Here is a 19,834-nt window from a genome sequence, read left to right as displayed (position 1 = left end):
GTAAGGACCATGGGGAATAGCGGGCTCCGAAGGAGGCTGGGCACTCTAGAAAGATTTATGACTACCTGGTGTGCACTGGCTCCTCCCACTATGACCCTCCTCCAAGCATCATTTAGGACACTGTGCCCGGACGAGCTGACATAATAAGGAAGGATTTAGAATCCCGGGTAAGACTCTTACCAGCCACACCAATCACACCGTACAACTCGTGATACTATATCCAGTTTGACAGTATGAAAAACAACTGAGCCTCTCAACAGATGGCTCAACAATAACCCTTTAGTTAACAATAACTATTTACAAGTATTGCAGACAATCCGCACTTGGGATGGGCGCCCAGCATCCACTACGGACTACGAGAAATAGAATTACCGGTGAGTAAATTCTTATTTTCTCTGACGTCCTAGTGGATGCTGGGAACTCCGTAAGGACCATGGGGATTATACCAAAGCTCCCAAACGGGCGGGAGAGTGCGGATGACTCTGTAGCACCGAATGAGAGAACTCCAGGTCCTCCTCAGCCAGGGTATCAAATTTGTAGAATTTTGCAAACGTGTTTGCCCCTGACCAAGTAGCTGCTCGGCAAAGTTGTAAAGCCGAGACCCCTCGGGCAGCCGCCCAAGATGAGCCCACCTTCCTTGTGGAATGGGCATTTACAGATTTTGGCTGTGGTATGCCTGCCACAGAATGTGCAAGCTGAATTGTACTACAAATCCAGCGAGCAATAGACTGCTTAGAAGCAGGAGCACCCAGCTTGTTGGGTGCATACAGGATAAACAGCGAGTCAGATTTTCTGACTCCAGCCGTCCTGGAAACATATATTTTCAGGGCCCTGACAACGTCTAGCAACTTGGAGTCCTCCAATTCACTAGTAGCCGCCGGCACCACAATAGGCTGGTTCAGGTGAAATGCTGACACCACCTTAGGGAGAAATTGGGGACGAGTCCTCAACTCTGCCCTATCCATATGGAAAATCAGATAAGGGCTTTTACATGATAAAGCCGCCAATTCTGACACTCGCCTGGCTGAAGCCAAGGCTAATAACATGACCACTTTCCACGTGAGATATTTCAGATCCACGGTTTTTAGTGGCTCAAACCAATGTGATTTTAAGAAACTCAACATCACGTTGAGAACCCGCCCCCCAGCGCCCTGCACCCTCAGTGACCGGAGTATGAAGTGTGTATGAGGAGCAATGGCGCACAGCTGCAGTGCTGTGCGCTACCTTGGTGAAGACTGATGTCTTCTGCCGCCGTTTTTCCGGACCTCTTCTTGCTTCTGGCTCTGTAAGGGGGACGGCGGCGCGGCTCCGGGACCGAACACCAAGGACTGGGCCTGCGGTCGATCCCTCTGGAGCTAATGGTGTCCAGTAGCCTAAGAAGCCCAATCCGGCTGCAAGCAGGCGAGTTCGCTTCTTCTCCCCTTAGTCCCTCGCTGCAGTGAGCCTGTTGCCAGCAGGTCTCACTGAAAATAAAAAACCTAAATCTATACTTTCTTTCTAAGGGCTCAGGAGAGCCCCTAGTGTGCATCCAACCTCGGCCGGGCACAAAATCTAACTGAGGCTTGGAGGAGGGTCATAGTGGGAGGAGCCAGTGCACACCAGGTAGTCATAAATCTTTCTAGAGTGCCCAGCCTCCTTCGGAGCCCGCTATTCCCCATGGTCCTTACGGAGTTCCCAGCATCCACTAGGACGTCAGAGAAAAGTAATTAGAAGCCTTACTGTGGGGCATAATTTGTAAGGAGCATTATTGTGTGTGGCATATTGTGTAATAGGTATTTTGGTGTGTGCATAATATATAATGGGCATTACGGTGTGCGGCATATTGTGTAATGGGCGATATGGTGTGTGACAAATAATGTAAGGAGCATGAATCAGGATTTTTATTTTTTCCTGTGGTGGCAATGTCTGGGCGTGCATTTTGCAAAACGGGCGTATAAGGTAGTCTTTTTCTGCAAGGCCATGCCCATTGCAGCAAGGCCACGCCCCTCAGCATGCGCAAATTCTTTATTCTTACATAGGAAAATGCTTTATTCTTACAAAGGTGCCCTGCCCACTATAGCTCCTCCCACCCCCGGGAGTTCCTGAACCTATTTTTCTACAAAAATAGCACTGTATAGAACTATACTCTAAGCTATTTACAATAGGAAGTACAGTATTTCATATAATGCTTTGGAACTTTGAGTCTTGACACATCCCTTATACTGGCCATACACCAGAAGGATATCGTTCCAACCAGTCAACGTTTTGGCTGGTTGGAATGATAATCTGGCAGTGTGTGAGAACAAATGATACTCGCACGAAAAACAGCAAAAAACGGTCTGCCCAACTAGTCCCTGAGCCGCTGCCCTCCTCTCTTTACACCCCTCATTAACGGGAGACACAGAATCACTGGCGCAGTCCTTCTCTCCCACAGCGCACTCACTGGGAGCACCATGCACCCAAACCCCTTCCCCGCACATCCCACAGGGATCTACAATCACCATTCACTCCTCCTCCTCCCGGACCCGCTATATCCGTGCACCCCACCGCCAGCACCAGCAATCTCAGTGTCCCCTTCCCTGCCGCACCAGTAACCGCGATCATCAACCCCCCCTTCCCCCCAAATCCCCTGACACCTGTGAGCGGGACAGTTGCTGCAGTTCTTCCTATAAGCTAAGCAGCACTGCAGATGCTGCCCGGTGTTGTGTTCCAGCGGGCTGCTGCAGCAGGGTCCTTACGGCTGCTGTTTGATAAATTAAGAAATTCTGCCTCAGCGTGTGGCTAACTGCTACATCTATAGGGATTGAGGACTACATGTTATCCCTTGAGAGCAGTGGTGTTGAGGGGGTGGGGCAGGTACTATTTACCTGGGCCCAGATCTAATGGAGGGCTGCTGCGTGCTGTGCTGCAGTGTGGTCAGAGAGGTACTTAAAAGTACTAATTTTTCTAAGTGTGCAGGGCACACCTCCCATGATTAGGCCACACCCCCTGATAAGTACTTGGGTCCAGCCAGGCTCTCTACTGCCCTGCCTGAGAGCGCCTAAGTGGAGACATAACCTATATACAGTTCAAGAATTACTACATGCATAATTGTTTACAGTATGGGGTAGTTTATCATAGCACACAGGTTTTCCTAGTAAATACTAAAGGTGAAGATATAAGACCTCACCCATTATAAGCAATGAAATAAGAACTTTATACAGCTATTACTATCAGGAGTTCAAACATATACTGGTGTTTAATATATTGGATTTTTATCTTTTTATTGATAAACATTGTATTGTACTGTAGGTTTATGATTCCTGTGTGAAGCCTGCCTGCACTGAAACCTGTTGAAAGTTATGTAATAACCACTTTGTACACTTACAGAGGAATGGAGCTTACTATTTGCATTACTAGCTGGATGGTATATTGCTTCCTATACACAATTTAGCAAGAAAGCATTCAGACCTGGCGGCGGGGGGAAGGTGACGGGGAAAGTGAAGTTTCTTTACTCTCCCCGTCACCCGGCTCCATAGCACTGCATGCTAATATGGACAATCTCGTCCATATTGGCCTGCATGCATAAGCGACGTGGGCACCAACGATTAACGAGCGTGGGGCCGCGCATCGTTAATCGTTGGTACCTACACACTGTACGATATGAACGAGTTCTTTGTCATTAATGAACGAGAACGTTCATATCGTGCATTTTATCTGCCAGTGTGTAGGGCCCTTAAGTGGTGTTACTACACAGTGGTTGTTTCGTCTGCATAGAGGTCAGTGACGGCACAACTCATTTCAATGGACTAAAAAACTTAACAGAGTGTTAATTATAGTTAGTAGGAAGAGCTTAATACATATTAAGAATTAGTGTCACAGGGTATTAATTACATTTTAATGCAAATGTGTTACACACTAATGAACCATGAAATTCAGACTTTATAATAGCCGTTATATTTAACTGAACTATTGGAGAATAGTTGAGTTAAACAAAGCTGATGGCTAAGCTCGTCCTCTATTATACAGGACAATGGTGTAGTCAGCAGTCAAATACGTTCACCTAGCCAAGATTTGCTGTCTGTTCCCAGCGTAACTACATAAAACACGTGCCCACAAATATTCTTTGGACTTACCCACTTGTTGATAAGTGTCCTTGTTAATATCATGAGCACAAATTGCAGACTCCGCTCCACCGCATTCACTTGCTTTCAAGTTTTCACAGACATTGATTTTGTAGAATACATGTTTCTCATCATCTATTGCTCCCCACGTGTGCCTGTCAGAAAAGAAGATAATTATTATAAAACAAAATTATAATTAACAGTTTTAAAATGTAAATAACTTGAACTTTACATTCTCTATGCGGCAAAGTGCAAACTAGTGTATATGAGCTATTTAGGGAAAACTGTAAATGGGAAAATAGCTTCCCTCAAAATATGTACAGGTCGAGTTTTCAATATCCAGAATGCTTGGAACCATAATAAGATGTCTTGGGAATAGTTTACACCTAAAATGCATTTGTGTTTCATATACACCTTATACACATAGCCTAAAGGTAATTTTATACAATACTTTTAAACTATTTAGAGCATGAAACAAAGTTTGTGTACACTGAACCATCAAAGAGTAAAAGATGTCACTATTTACGTCACACTCACAAAAATTTGGATTTCTGATTATTCTGGATATCAGGTTTAAGGATATGGGAGACTCGACCTGTATTAGTTTTGTACTTTGTAATAGTACAACATAGACCGACGCTTATAGCCACAACAGACTTTCTGCTTTGCTCAGAAAACATTAGACACACATTTCATTTGCAATATGTTTGAATTTAATTGTAAAATGCAAGTGAGTCTATTGACATTTCTGTTACTATTCAGTAGTGTCAACATCACAACCACACTCATCATGTCGAAGCTTTTCTTTTAATTGAACCAAACTAAAAATGGGAAACGACGCTAGCAGAGTTACACCGAACCTGGTGGCTCACTCGCGTCAGGTATCTTATGCTGCATGGAGTATCGAGGCTAGATGTATGAGGACACATCTGTAAGGCAGAAAAATATGGAAAACAAATGCAGAAGACATTTTTCACATGAACTCCATTGACAATACATTGGAATTAGGTAAAAAGACCCAAAGTGTCCATCTCCTATCAGACTTTCTAACTACGAGGATGGTTCAATAAATAAGGTAACATGAGCTCATTGTGTACAATTATTCAACTCATATATATATTGTATAATCAATAGCATGGCCTTGGTACAAATTCATTTTCAGCATAGTAGCCATACTTGTCTAAACATTTGTTTCTACGGTACACCAAGGCATCTATCCCAGCATAGAAGAATTCAGTAGCCAGCGACTGAAGCCAGGAAATGACTGTTTGCTAAATTTCACCTTAAGTTTCACCTGGGGGAATTGCCTTTCCCCCAGGTACTTCTTCAATGGTGCATCACTTTGTGCCAGGTCAAGGCTGTAGGGAGGATGATCCAGTACCTTCCAATGGTAGCGCTGTAACAACTCATGCCTGTGGTTGGCTGTGTGTGGCCTGGCATTATCGTGCAGCAATGTCTCCATTTTTTGAATGCTTGCTTTGTCTCTGGTGTCACATGATGCATCCACGTTTCATCGCCTGTAACAATACGCTGCAGGAACTGCACTCCTTCCTTATGGTACCACATCAATTGCACAAGAGACAATCCCATACTACTGGTTTTGTGAACTTCTGCGAGTTACTTAGATACCCACTGTGAACTCTTTTTCCTGTGCACCAGTTGCTCATGAACAATGCTGTGCACAGTAACCACTGAGATGTTGGGTTTGTCAGCAAGATCATTAACTGAAATACGTCTGTCGTACTGAATTAGACCTTCAATGTAGGAAATGGTCATCTGTGGTGGACGTGCTTGGCTGGCCAGATCACTGCTCATCTTGAATGTCTGTCCTGCCATTATCAAACATAGGACACCAAACCTGTTTGCATGAATCACCGTGCACCTCAACAAGTTGTCGAGGATATTCAGCTGCTGATGTGTCCTTTAGATGCCGAAATCTGATAATTAAACGCACCTCAATGTCTGACCATGTTTCCGCCAGCTCCGCCATCTTACAACTGATGTTGGGACAGTCTAATGGCCACAGGGGAATCAGTGGTCTACCTGCTCTAGCCTGGCGGAAAATTAGAATGACAGAGAACATTACACACGAGAGGTCTTGTCACATTACTTATTGAACCACCCTCGTACAATTTAATCTTTAATATTAAAATGTATTTGCACAAATGTCAAAGATGGGTTTAGAATCAAATATTGCGCTGGTTTCACAACAAAACTTGGACATTTGGTTCCCAAGACTTTAAAGAACATAATTAATGTACTGTTCAAAGATTAAATGGGAGCTTACATTTAAGCAAAAGTCTTACTACAAGACGCGCTCATCACTTTACAACTCTGTCTTAAATGATGGGGAAGCTATAGTACTTTAACATAGAGGTCAGCTGTAATTGAATGGTAGTTTCTTACACTATTACCAAGTTTTATTTTAAATTCTAAAATCTGATTTCACAGTTTTGCAGACAAAAGTACTACAGATTTTTTTCCACAATCCATAATATAGTCATTGTCACAACTACACAAAACTATTTCAATGCTGAAAATTATGATAACCGATTCCAAACACACAAAAGAAAGAGGGATGTTCCCCGAAGAGCTCACGGTCTAACCAACTATAGAAACTACAGAATACTAGACATTACAAAAAATTACAAAAAATCTGACATTACAAAAGGATTACAGTAATTTTTACTACAGGTACTTATGAAAGCAGTAGAACAAGTTTAACAAAAATGCTCTCTGTCCAGTGATGAGCGCTAAGAGGTCTGCCACCGGGATGCAGTTAACCACCAATCAGTACAGAGCGTGATTCCAGCAGGTAATGTGACTTTTGGCATGATTCCTCCCATGTAGTTACTCTCGCTAGTATAATAGTTGGTAGTTTTTCAAACCACTTACAGTTAAAAAATATTTAGGCTATATGCAGACTACGGGCAAAAATTAAATATCTAAAACAGATGTTGCCAGTGCAGCCAGATAAATGTTATTTCTCTGACGTCCTAGTGGATGCTGGGAACTCCGTAAGGACCATGGGGAATAGACGGGCTCCGCAGGAGACTGGGCACTCTAAAGAAAAGATTAGGTACTATCTGGTGTGCACTGGCTCCTCCCTCTATGCCCCTCCTACAGACCTCAGTTACAATATGTGCCCGGCCAGAGCTGGGTGCTCCTAGTGGGCTCTCCTGAGCTTACTAGTAAAGAAAGTATTTATTAGGTTTTTTATTTTCAGTGAGCATCTGCTGGCAACAGACTCACTGCTACGTGGGACTAAGGGGAGAGAAGCAAACCTACCTGCTTGCAGCTAGCTTGTGCTTCTTAGGCTACTGGACACCATTAGCTCCAGAGGGTTCGAACACAGGCACCTGTCCTCGATCGTCCGTTCCCGGAGCCGCGCCGCCGTCCCCCTTGCAGAGCCAGAAGAACAGGAGCTGGAAGACGACGAAATCGGCGGCTGAAGACTCCTGTCTTCATTAAGGTAGCGCACAGCACCGCAGCTGTGCGCCATTGCTCCCAGCACACTTACACACTCCGGTCACTGTAGGGCGCTGGGGGGGGGGGCGCCCTGGGCTGCAATTGAAGTACCTTTGGCATAAAAATACATATATACAGTCTAGCACTGTATATATGTAAAAAACCCCGCCATTTTTTTACACTGAAAGCGGGACAGAAGCCCGCCACTGAGGGGGCGGGGCCTTCTTCCTCAGCACACCAGCGCCATTTTCTCTTCCGCTGGAAGCAGCCCCCCAGGCTCTCCCCTGCAGTATCCAGGTACAAGACGGGTTAAAAAGAGAGGGGGGGGGGGGGCACATAAATTTAGGCGCAAATAAGACATATAAAGCAGCTATTGGGTAAATCACTTATTGTCAGTGAAAATCCCTGTGTTATATAGCGCTGTGGTGTGTGCTGGCATACTCTCTCTCTCTGTCTCCCCAAAGGACTTTGTGGGGTCCTGTCCTCAGTCTGAGCATTCCCTGTGTGTGTGCGGTGTGTCGGTACGGCTGTGTCGACATGTTTGATGAGGAAGGTTACGTGGAGGCGGAGCAAGGGCAGATAAGTGTGTTGTCGCCCCCGTCGGGGCCGACACCTGATTGGATGGATATGTGGAAGGTCTTAAATGACAATGTAAACTCCTTACATAAAAGGTTTGATGACGCTGCAGCCTTGGGACAGCCGGGGTCTCAGCCCGCGCCTGCCCAGGCGACTCAGAAACCGTCAGGGTCTCATAAACGCCCTCTATCTCAGATGGTTGACACAGATGTCGACACGGAGTCCGACTCCAGTGTCGACGATGATGAGGCACAGTTACAGTCTAAAATGACCAAGGCCATCCGATACATGATTATTGCAATGAAAGATGTATCACACATTTCTGAGATTAACCCTGTTAATACCAAGAGGGTTTATATGTTTGGGGAGAAAAAGCAGCCAGTGACTTTTCCACCATCTGATGAATTAAATGAATTGTGTGAAGAAGCGTGGAGTTCCCCTGATAAGAAATTAGTGATTTCTAAGAGGTTACTGATGGCGTACCCTTTCCCGCCAACGGACAGGTTACGTTGGGAAACATCCCCTAGGGTGGACAAGGCGCTGACACGCTTATCTAAAAAGGTGGCCCTGCCGTCTCAGGATACGGCCGCCCTAAAGGAGCCTGCGGATAGAAAGCAGGAAGCTATCCTGAAGTCAGTGTATACACACTCTGGTACTCTACTGAGACCTGCTATTACTTCAGCCTGGATGTGTAGTGCTGTAGCAGCGTGGACAGATACTCTGTTAGACGACATAGATTCCCTCGACAGAGATACTGTTTTGCTAACCCTAGGCCATATCAAAGACATTGTCTTATATATGCGGGATGCTCAGAGGGACATTTGCCTGCTGGGCTCTAGAATTAATGCTATGTCCATTTCTGCCAGGAGGGTCTTATGGACTCGGCAATGGACAGGAGATGCCGATTCTAAAAAACACATGGAGGTTTTGCCTTATAAGGGTGAGGAATTGTTTGGGGACGGTCTGTCGGACCTCGTGTCTACAGCGACAGCTGGAAAGTCGACTTTCTTGCCTCAGGTTTCCTCACAGCCTAAGAAAGCACCGTATTATCAAATGCAGTCCTTTCGTTCCCAAAAAGGCAAGAGGGTCAGGGGCGCATCCTTTCTTGCCAGAGGCAGGGGTAGAGGTAAGAAGCTGCACCATGCAGCCAGTTCCCAGGAACAAAAGTCCTCCCCTACTTCCACTAAGTCCACCGCATGACGTTGGGGCTCCACAGGCGGAGCCAGGTGCGGTGGGGGCGCGTCTCCGAAACTTCAGCGGCCAGTGGGTTCGCTCACAGGTGGATCTCTGGGCTATACAAATTGTATCTCAAGGATACAAGCTGGAATTCGAAGCGACTCCCCCCCGCCGTTACCTCAAATCAGCCTTGCCAGCTTCCCCCATGGAAAGGGAGGTAGTGCTGGCGGCAATTCACAAGCTGTACCTCCAGCAAGTGATTGTCAGGGTCCCCCTCCTTCAACAGGGAAGGGGTTACTATTCCACAATGTTTGTGGTACCGAAACCGGACGGTTCGGTGAGACCCATTCTGAATTTAAAATCCTTGAACACTTATATAAAGAAATTCAAGTTCAAAATGGAATCGCTCAGAGCGGTTATTGCAAGCCTGGAAGAGGGGGATTTTATGGTGCCGCTGGACATCAAAGATGCTTACTTGCATGTCCCCATTTACCCAACTCACCAGGAGTACCTCAGATTTGTGGTACAGGACTGTCATTACCAATTCCAGACGTTGCCGTTTGGCCTGTCCACGGCACCGAGAATATTTACCAAGGTAATAGCCGAAATGATGATACTCCTTCGGCAGAAGGGAGTTATAATTATCCCGTACTTGGACGATCTCCTCATAAAGGCGAGGTCCAGGGAGCAGTTGTTGATCAGCGTAGCACTCTCTCGGGAAGTGTTGCAACAGCACGACTGGATTCTGAATGTTCCAAAGTCGCAGCTGATTCCTACGACGCGTCTGCTTTTCCTGGGCATGATTCTGGACACAGAACAGAAGAAGGTGTTTCTCCCGGTGGAGAAGGCCCAGGAATTAGCATCTCTGGTCAGGGACCTCCTGAAACCAAAACAGGTATCGGTGCATCACTGCACGCGAGTCATGGGAAAGATGGTGGCTTCATACGAAGCCATTCCCTTCGGCAGGTTCCATGCGAGGATCTTTCAGTGGGATCTGTTGGACAAGTGGTCCGGATCGCATCTTCAGATGCATCGGCTGATCACCCTGTCCCCGAGGGCCAGGGTGTCTTTTCTGTGGTGGCTGCAGAGTGCTCACCTTCTCGAGGGCCGCAGGTTCGGCATACAGGACTGGGTCCTGGTGACCACGGATGCAAGCCTCCGAGGATGGGGGGCAGTCACTCAGGGAAGAAACTTCCAAGGGCTGTGGTCAAGTCTGGAGACTTCTCTACACATAAATATACTGGAATTAAGGGCCATTTACAACGCCCTGAGTCAAGCAGAGCCCCTGCTTCAAAACCGGCCAGTGCTGATTCAGTCAGACAACATCACGGCAGTCGCCCATGTAAACCACCAGGGCGGCACAAGAAGCAGGATGGCAATGGCGGAAGCCACAAAGATTCTTCGATGGGCGGAGAATCACGTGCAAGCACTGTCAGCAGTGTTCATTCCCGGAGTGGACAACTGGGAAGCAGACTTCCTCAGCAGACACGACCTCCACCCGGGAGAGTGGGGACTTCATCAAGAAGTCTTCCAACTGATTGCAAACCGATGGGAACTGCCACAGGTGGACATGATGGCGTCCCGCCTCAACACAAAGCTAAAAAGATATTGCGCCAGGTCAAGGGACCCTCAGGCGATAGCTGTGGACGCCCTAATGACACTGTGGGTGTACCAGCAGTGATCGCGCTGAGCCCCCAAAAAAGTGGGTCCCACGGACCCCTCCCTTTTAAAAATTGGGGTCCTACCTGTCCTTTTCTGGGTCCCATCGGAATGAAGGTTCATATTAATCTTATTAATTATTCAAATATAAAAACAGACTTGATTTCGACACTACAAAAGTATTGCGAGGGGGAGGAGGGGGTGACAATGCTGCTGGGATGTGTAGCATACAGGACACTCTGCACCAGAGCTGTAACCAGACATTTCAGTGCTGTTTGAGAGAAAGTAAATTGGTGCTCCCCCACGCCATACTTTAAATCAAGGACAGTGCGCGCCGAAGGCGCGCACAAAAAATGTAGGGATGTGGCTTCATGGGGAAAGAGCATGGCTACATAACAGTACCAATTCACATTACACCACACAGGTAGAGCACGTTACACACTTTGCACCGGGTACAGCACGTTACACACTTTGCACCGGGTACAGCACGTTATACATTTTGCGCCGGGTACAGCACGTTACACACTTTGCACCGGTTACAGCACGTTACACACTTTGCACCGGGTACAGCACGTTACACACTTTGCACCGGGTACAGCACGTTACACACTTTGCACCGGGTACAGCACGTTACACACTTTGCACCGGGTACAGCACGTTACACACTTTGCACCGGGTACAGCACGTTACACACTTTGCACCGGGTACAGCACGTTACACACTTTGCACAGGGTACAGCACGTTACACACTTTGCACAGGGTACAGCACGTTACACACTTTGCACCGGGTACAGCACGTTACACACTTTGCACCGGGTACAGCACGTTACACACTTTGCACCGGGTACAGCACGTTACACACTTTGCACCGGGTACAGCACGTTACACACTTTGCACCGGGTACAGCACGTTACACACTTTGCACCGGGTACAGCACGTTACACACTTTGCACCGGGTACAGCACGTTACACACTTTGCACCGGGTACAGCACGTTACACACTTTGCACAGGGTACAGCACGTTACACACTTTGCACCGGGTACAGCACGTTACACACTTTGCACCGGGTACAGCACGTTACACACTTTGCACCGGGTACAGCACGTTACACACTTTGCACCGGGTACAGCACGTTATACATTTTGCACCGGGTACAGCACGTTATACACATTGCGCCGGGTACAGCACGTTATACACATTGAGCCGGGTACAGCACGTTATACACATTGCACCAGGCAGAGCACGTTTTACACATTGCACCAGGTAGAACACGTTATACACATTGCGCCAGGTGCAGCACGTTATACACTTTGCGCCGGGTACAGCACGTTATACACTTTGCGCCGGGTACAGCACGTTATACACATTGCACCAGGCAGAGCACGTTATACACATTGTACCAGGAAGAACACGTTATATACATTGAGCCGGGTGCAGCACGTTATACACATTGCGCCGGGTGCAGCACGTTATATACATTGCGCCAGGTACACGTTATATACATTGCACCGGGTACAGCACGTTATATACATTGCGCCAGGTACACGTTATATACACTGCGCCGGGTACAGCATGTTATATACATTGCGCCGGGTACACATTATATACATTGCACCAGGTACAGCACGTTATATACATTGCGCCGTGTACAGCACGTTATACACATTGCGCTGGGTACAGCACGTTATACACATTGCGCCAGGTAGAGCACTTACAAGTTGCAGCCACCACCGCAGACCCCCAGTCGCCCCTACAGCAAGACCAACCACCATCAGCTTCACTCACTGGCCCCGCACTCTCACCCTGTGTCCGGAGCTGAGGAGAGGAGTAGTCAGTCAGTCAGCTGCTGCGCTGTAAAAAGCTACAGTTTGCTCTGCAGCAGCTTTCCTAAAACTCCATGGCTACCCCCCTGCCGCGATACCTGATTCTAAAGCCCCGAGTGCCTCACTGCGGCAGCATCTGAAGAAATAAACTATTGGTGCAGCAGCAGCATGGATCAGACTTGCGGGGGGTAGGTACTCAGAGCACGCAACCCCATTTCCCCTACGTGCACCAGTGCCTCCAGCCACCTGCTGCTGCATCTTCCCCGGTCTTGATCCCTGCGAACCGCTTCTTCCGCTGACCGATGTGGCAGAGCTTCATGCCCGGCTGGAGATGACAGCCCCCAGCCACACACAGCGGGCTGGATGTTCCGGCCGAGTCCCGTACAGAGCAGAGAGGGGAAGGCGGGAGATCACGCTCTCCATGGTTTCCTCCCCTTCCTCTGCCATTGGAAAGTTAAAGTGACAGACAGCTTGGACAGCGCTGCTGCTTGGTCAGAGCGCGTCCTGTGGGACCCTGCGTTTTTGTTTTTTTGAGTCACCGCTGTCAATTATCGGGTAAAATACGCGCTATAGCGCGTATTTGCGAACACTGACCAGTCGGTATATGTGTTTCCTCCTCTTCCTCTCATACCAAAGGTGCTGAGAATAGTAAGAAAGAGAGGAATAAGTACAATACTCATTGTTCCGGACTGGCCAAGAAGGACTTGGTACCCGGAACTGCAAGAAAGGCGCACAGAGGAACCATGGCCTCTGCATCTCAGACAGGACCTGCTGCAACAAGGGCCCTGTCTGTTCCAAGACTTACCGCGGCTGCGTTTGACGGCATGGCGGTTGAACGCCGGATCCTAGCGGAAAAAGGCATTCCGGATGAAGTTATTCCTACGCTGATAAAGACTAGGAAAGACGTGACAGCAAAGCATTATCACCGTATATGGCGAAAATATGTTGCTTGGTGTGAGGCCAGGAAGGCCCCTACAGAGGAATTCCAACTGGGTCGTTTCCTGCACTTCCTACAGTCAGGGGTGACTATGGGCCTAAAATTGGGGTCCATAAAGGTCCAGATTTCGGCCCTATCCATTTTGTTTCAAAAAGAACTGGCTTCACTGCCTGACGTTCAGACATTTGTTAAGGGAGTGCTGCATATTCAGCCCCCTTTTGTGCCACCAGTGGCACCCTGGGATCTTAACGTTGTGTTGGATTTCCTGAAATCCCACTGGTTTGAGCCACTTAAGACCGTGGAACTAAAGTATCTCACGTGGAAAGTGGTCATGCTGTTGGCCTTAGCATCGGCTAGGCGTGTGTCGGAATTGGCGGCTTTGTCATGTAAAAGCCCATATCTGATCTTCCATATGGACAGGGCAGAATTGAGGACTCGTCCCCAATTTCTCCCAAAGGTGGTGTCCTCGTTTCATTTGAACCAACCTATTGTGGTGCCTGCGGCTACTCGGGACTTGGAGGACTCCAAGTTGCTGGACGTAAAGTCAGGGCTTTGAAAATATATGTTTCTAGAATGGCTGGAGTCAGGAAGACTGACTCGCTGTTTATCTTGCATGCACCCAACAAGCTGGGTGCTCCTGCTTCAAAGCAAACTATTGCTCGCTGGATCTGTAGCACGATTCAGCAGGCTCATTCTGCGGCTGGATTGCAGCTTCCAAAATCAGTAAAAGCCCATTCCACAAGGAAGGTGGGCTCTTCTTGGGCGGCTGCCCGAGGGGTCTCGGCTTTACAGCTTTGCCGAGCGGCTACTTGGTCGGGTTCAAACACATTTGCAAAGTTCTACAAGTTTGATACCCTGGCTGAGGAGGACCTTGTGTTTGCTCATTCGGTGCTGCAGAGTCATCCGCACTCTCCCACCCATTTGGGAGCTTTGGTATAATCCCCATGGTCCTTACGGAGTTCCCAGCATCCACTAGGACGTCAGAGAAAATAAGAATTTACTCACCGGTAATTCTATTTCTCGTAGTCCGTAGTGGATGCTGGGCGCCCGTCCCAAGTGTGGACTTTTTGCAATACGTTATTGCTTAACTAAGGGTTATTGTTATGAGCCATCCGTTGAGTGAGGCTCAGTTGTTGTTCATACTGTTAACTGGGTAAGGTTATCACAAGTTGTACGGTGTGATTGGTGTGGCTGGTATGAGTCTTACCCTGGATTCAAAATTTCCTTTCCTTGTAATGTCAGCTCTTCCGGGCACAGTTTCCCTAACCGAGGTCTGGAGGAGGGGCATAGAGGGAGGAGCCAGTGCACACCAGATAGTACCTTATCTTTTCTTTGGAGTGCCCAGTCTCCTGCGGAGCCCGTCTATTCCCCATGGTCCTTACGGAGTTCCCAGCATCCACTACGGACTACGAGAAATAGAATTACCGGTGAGTAAATTCTTATTTTTGCTTTGCTATGGTTACATCCAGAGCCGGCCCTAATCAATATGATGCCCTAGGCAAGATTTTGGCTGGTGCCCCCTAGAACCGCTGCTAGTTCCACCTCTGACCCTTCACCCCTTTCCCATCACCATCACCCCTCAGTCATAGCAGTCCTCATTTTGGTGCTCCTGCCGCCTATATTTTAAATAGGAACAGAGCGCACATTCAGCACGCAAACCAAAAAGGGGCGTGTTCTTTTGGGAAGGGGCAATGCCACAAAATAGTACCCCCAATTCAAATTACGCCACACAGTAGTGCAACTTTATTCACATTATATCATGCAATTGTGTCACTTCTTCACATTACATCACACAGTAGTACCACTTTTACTTATATATACGGGTTGAGTATCCCTTATCCAAAATGCTTGGGACCAGAAGTATTTTGGATATCGGATTTTTCCGTATTTTGGAATAATTGCATACCATAATGAGATATCATGGCGATGGGACCTAAGTCTAAGCACAAAATACATTTATGTTTCACATACACCTTATACACACAGCCTGAAGGTCATTTTAGCCAATATTTTTATTAACTTTGCGCATTAAACAAAGTGTGTGTACATTCACACAATTCATTTATGTTTCATATACACCTTGGGGCTAATTCTGAGCTGATCGCAGCAGCAAGTTTGTTAGCAATTGGGCAAAACCATGGGGAAAATTCTGAGTTGATCGCAGCAGGATCTTTGTTAGCAGTTGGGCAAAACCATGTGCACTGCAGGGGAGGCAGATATAACATGTGCAGAGAGAGTTAGATTTGGGTGTGGTGTGTTCAATCTGCAATCTAAATTGCAGTGTAAAATAAAGCAGCCAGTATTTACCCTGCACAGAAACAAAATAACCCACCCAAATCTAACTCTCTCTGCACATGTTATATCTGCCTCCCCTGCAGTGCACATGGTTTTGTCCAACTGCTAACAAAAATCCTGCTGCGATCAACTCAGAATTACCCCCCATGTGCACTGCAGGGGGGGTAGATAATAAGATTTTACTCACCGGTAAATCTATTTCTCGTAGTCCGTAGTGGATGCTGGGACTCCGTAAGGACCATGGGGATTAGCGGCTCCGCAGGAGACTGGGCACAACTAAAGAAAGCTTTAGGACTACCTGGTGTGCACTGGCTCCTCCCACTAAGACCCTCCTCCAGACATCAGTTAGGATACTGTGCCCGGAAGAGCTGACACAATAAGGAAGGATTTTGAATCCCGGGTAAGACTCATACCAGCCACACCAATCACACCGTATAACTCGTGATACTATACCCAGTTAACAGTATGAAATATAACTGAGCCTCTCAACAGATGGCTCAACAATAACCCTTTAGTTAGGCAATAACTATAAACAAGTATTGCAGACAATCCGCACTTGGGATGGGCGCCCAGCATCCACTACGGACTACGAGAAATAGATTTACCGGTGAGTAAAATCTTATTTTCTCTGACGTCCTAAGTGGATGCTGGGACTCCGTAAAAACCATGGGGATTATACCAAAGCTCCCAAACGGACGGGAGAGTGCGGATGACTCTGCAGCACCAAATGAGCAAACTCTAGGTCCTCCTCAGCCAGGGTATCAAACTTGTAGAACTTTGCAAAAGTGTTTGAACCTGACCAAGTAGCCGCTCGGCAAAGCTGTAATGCCGAGACCCCTCGGGCAGCCGCCCAAGAAGAGCCCACCTTCCTTGTGGAGTGGGCTTTTACCGATTTTGGAAGCGGCAATCCAGCCGCAGAATGAGCCTGCTGAATCGTGTTACAGATCCAGCGAGCAATAGTTTGCTTTGAAGCAGGAGCACCCAGCTTGTTGGATGCATACAGGATAAACAACGACTCAGTTTTCCTGACTCTAGCCGTTCTGGAAACATAAATCTTTAAAGCCCTGACTACATCCAGTAACTCGGAATCCTCCCAGTCACGAGTAGCCACAGGCACCACAATAGGTTGGTTCATATGAAAAGATGACACCACTTTTGGCAGAAATTGTGGACGAGTCCGCAATTCTGCCCTGTCCATATGGAAAACCAGATAGGGGCTTTTATGTGACAAAGCCGCCAATTCTGACACACGCCTAGCCGAAGCCAAGGCTAATAGCATGACCACCTTCCACGTGAGATATTTTAACTCCACGGTTTTAAGTGGCTCAAACCAGTGTGATTTCAGGAAACTCAACACCACGTTAAGATCCCAAGGTGCCACTGGGGGCACAAACGGGGGCTGAATATGCAGCACTCCCTTTACAAATGTCTGAACTTCAGGAAGAAAAGCCAGTTCTTTTTGAAAGAAAATGGATAGGGCAGAAATCTGGACCTTAATGGACCCCAATTTTAGGCCCAAAGTCACTCCCGACTGTAGGAAGTGAAGGAAACGGCCCAGCTGGAATTCCTCCGTAGGGGCATTCCTGGCCTCACACCAAGCAACATATTTTCGCCATATACGGTGATAATGTTTAGCCGTCACGTCCTTCCTAGCCTTTTTCAGCGTAGGAATAACCTCATCCGGAATGCCTTTTTCTGCTAGGATCCGGCGTTCAACCGCCATGCCGTCAAACGCAGCCGCGGTAAGTCTTGGAACAGACAGGGCCCCTGTTGTAACAGATCCTGTCTTAGAGGTAGAGGCCATGGGTCCTCTGTGAGCATTTCTTGTAGCTCGGGATACCAAGTCCTTCTTGGCCAATCCGGAACAATGAGTATTGTCCACACTCCTCTTTTTCTTATGATTCTCAGCACCTTGAGTATGAGAGGAAGAGTAGGAAACACATAAACCGACTGGAACACCCACAGTGTCACTAGTGCGTCTACAGCTATCGCCTGAGGGTCTCTTGACCTGGCGCAATACCTCTGTAGCTTTTTGTTGAGACGGGATGCCATCATGTCCACCTGTGGCAGTTCCCATCGCCTTGCAATCTGCGTGAAGACTTCTTGATGAAGTCCCCACTCTCCCGGGTGGAGGTCGTGTCTGCTGAGGAAGTCTGCTTCCCAGTTGTCCACTCCCGGAATGAACACTGCTGACAGTGCTCGTACGTGATTCTCCGCCCATCGAAGAATTCTGGTGGCTTCCGCCATCGCCACCCTGCTCCTTGTGCCGCCTTGGCGGTTTACATGAGCCACTGCGTGATGTTGTCTGATTGAATCAGCACCGATTGGCTGCGAAGCAGGGTCTCCGCTTGACTTAGGGCATTGTATATGGCCCGTAGTTCCAGGATATTGATGTGAAGGCAAGTCTCCTGACCCTGACCACAGACCCTGGAAATTTCTTCCCTGTGTGACTGCCCCCCACCCTCGGAGGCTTGCATCCGTGGTCACCAGGACCCAGTCCTGAATGCCAAATCTGCGGCCCTCGAGAAGGTGAGCACTCTGCAGCCACCACAGAAGAGACACTCTGGCCCTGGGGGATAGTGTGATCAGCCGATGCATCTGTAGATGCCATCCGGACCATTTGTCCAACAGATCCCATTGAAAGGTCCTCGCATGGAACCTGCCGAAGGGAATGGCCTCGTATGACGCCACCATCTTTCCCAGGACTCGCGTGCAGTGATGCACCGACACCTGTTTTAGTTTTAAGAGGTCTCTGACCAGTGTCACGAGCTCCTGAGCCTTCTCCGCCGGGAGAAAAACTTTCTTCTGGTCTGTGTCCAGAATCATGCCCAGGAAGGGCAGACGCGTCGTAGGAATCAGCTGCGACTTTGGAATATTCAGAATCCAGCCGTGCTGTTTTAACACTTCCCGAGAGCGTGCTACGCTGATCAGCAACTGCTCTCTGGACCTCGCTTTTATGAGGAGATAGTCCAAGTATGGGATAATTGTGACTCCCTGCTTTCGCAGGAGCACCATCATTTCTGCCATTACCTTGGTAAATATTCTCGGTGCCGTGGACAGACCAAACTGCAACGTCTGGAATTGGTAATGCCAATCCTGTACCACAAATCTGAGGTACTCCTGAAGAGGTGGATAAATGGGGACATGAAGGTAAGCATCCTTTATGTCCAGAGACACCATAAAATCCCCTTCCTCCAGACTTGCAATGACCGCTCTGAGCGATTCCATCTTGAACTTGAACCTTTTCAGGTATATGTTCAGGGATTTTAAATTCAATATGGGTCTGACCGAACTGTCCGGTTTCGGTACCACAAACATTGTTGAATAGTAACCCCTTCCCTGTTGAAGGAGGGGAACCTTTACCACCACCTGCTGGAGATACAATTTGTGAATTGCTGCTAACACTATTTCCCTCTCTATGGGGGAAGCTGGCAGGGCCGATTTGAGGTAACGGTGAGGGGGCATCACTTCGAATTCCAGCTTGTAACCCTGAGACACAATCTCTATAGCCCAGGGATCCACCTGTGAGTGAACCCACTTGTGGCTGAAATTTCTGAGACGCGCCCCCACCGGGCCTGGCTCCGCCTGTGGAGCCCCAGCGTCATGCGGCGGACTTAGAGGAAGCCGGGGAGGACTTCTGTTCCTGGGAACTAGCTGTATTGTGCAGCTTCTTTCCTCTACCCCTGCCTCTGGCAAGAAAGGACGCACCTCGGACTTTCTTGCCTCTATGTGATCGAAAGGACTGCATTTGATAATAAGGTGCTTTCTTAGGTTGTGAGGGAATATATGGCCAAAAAATTGACTTTCCAGCCGTAGC

At 47.9% G+C, this 19,834-nt stretch overlaps 1 protein-coding gene across 1 annotated transcript in view; it reads right to left on the bottom strand.

Moving 5' to 3' along the window:
- Nucleotides 1-19,834, bottom strand: part of IGF2R (insulin like growth factor 2 receptor) — a 490,127-nt gene that overhangs the window by 409,907 nt on the left and 60,386 nt on the right. The window contains exon 2 of the mRNA XM_063917832.1: nt 4,095-4,237. Within this exon, the coding sequence (XP_063773902.1) occupies nt 4,095-4,237 (143 nt within the window). The remainder of the gene's footprint in view (nt 1-4,094; nt 4,238-19,834) is intronic.

This window comes from Pseudophryne corroboree, chromosome 4 (genome assembly GCF_028390025.1).
Source record: "Pseudophryne corroboree isolate aPseCor3 chromosome 4, aPseCor3.hap2, whole genome shotgun sequence".
In the NCBI taxonomy this organism is placed as follows: Eukaryota; Metazoa; Chordata; class Amphibia; order Anura; family Myobatrachidae; genus Pseudophryne; species Pseudophryne corroboree.
This window is presented reverse-complemented; position numbering and strand designations above follow the sequence as displayed.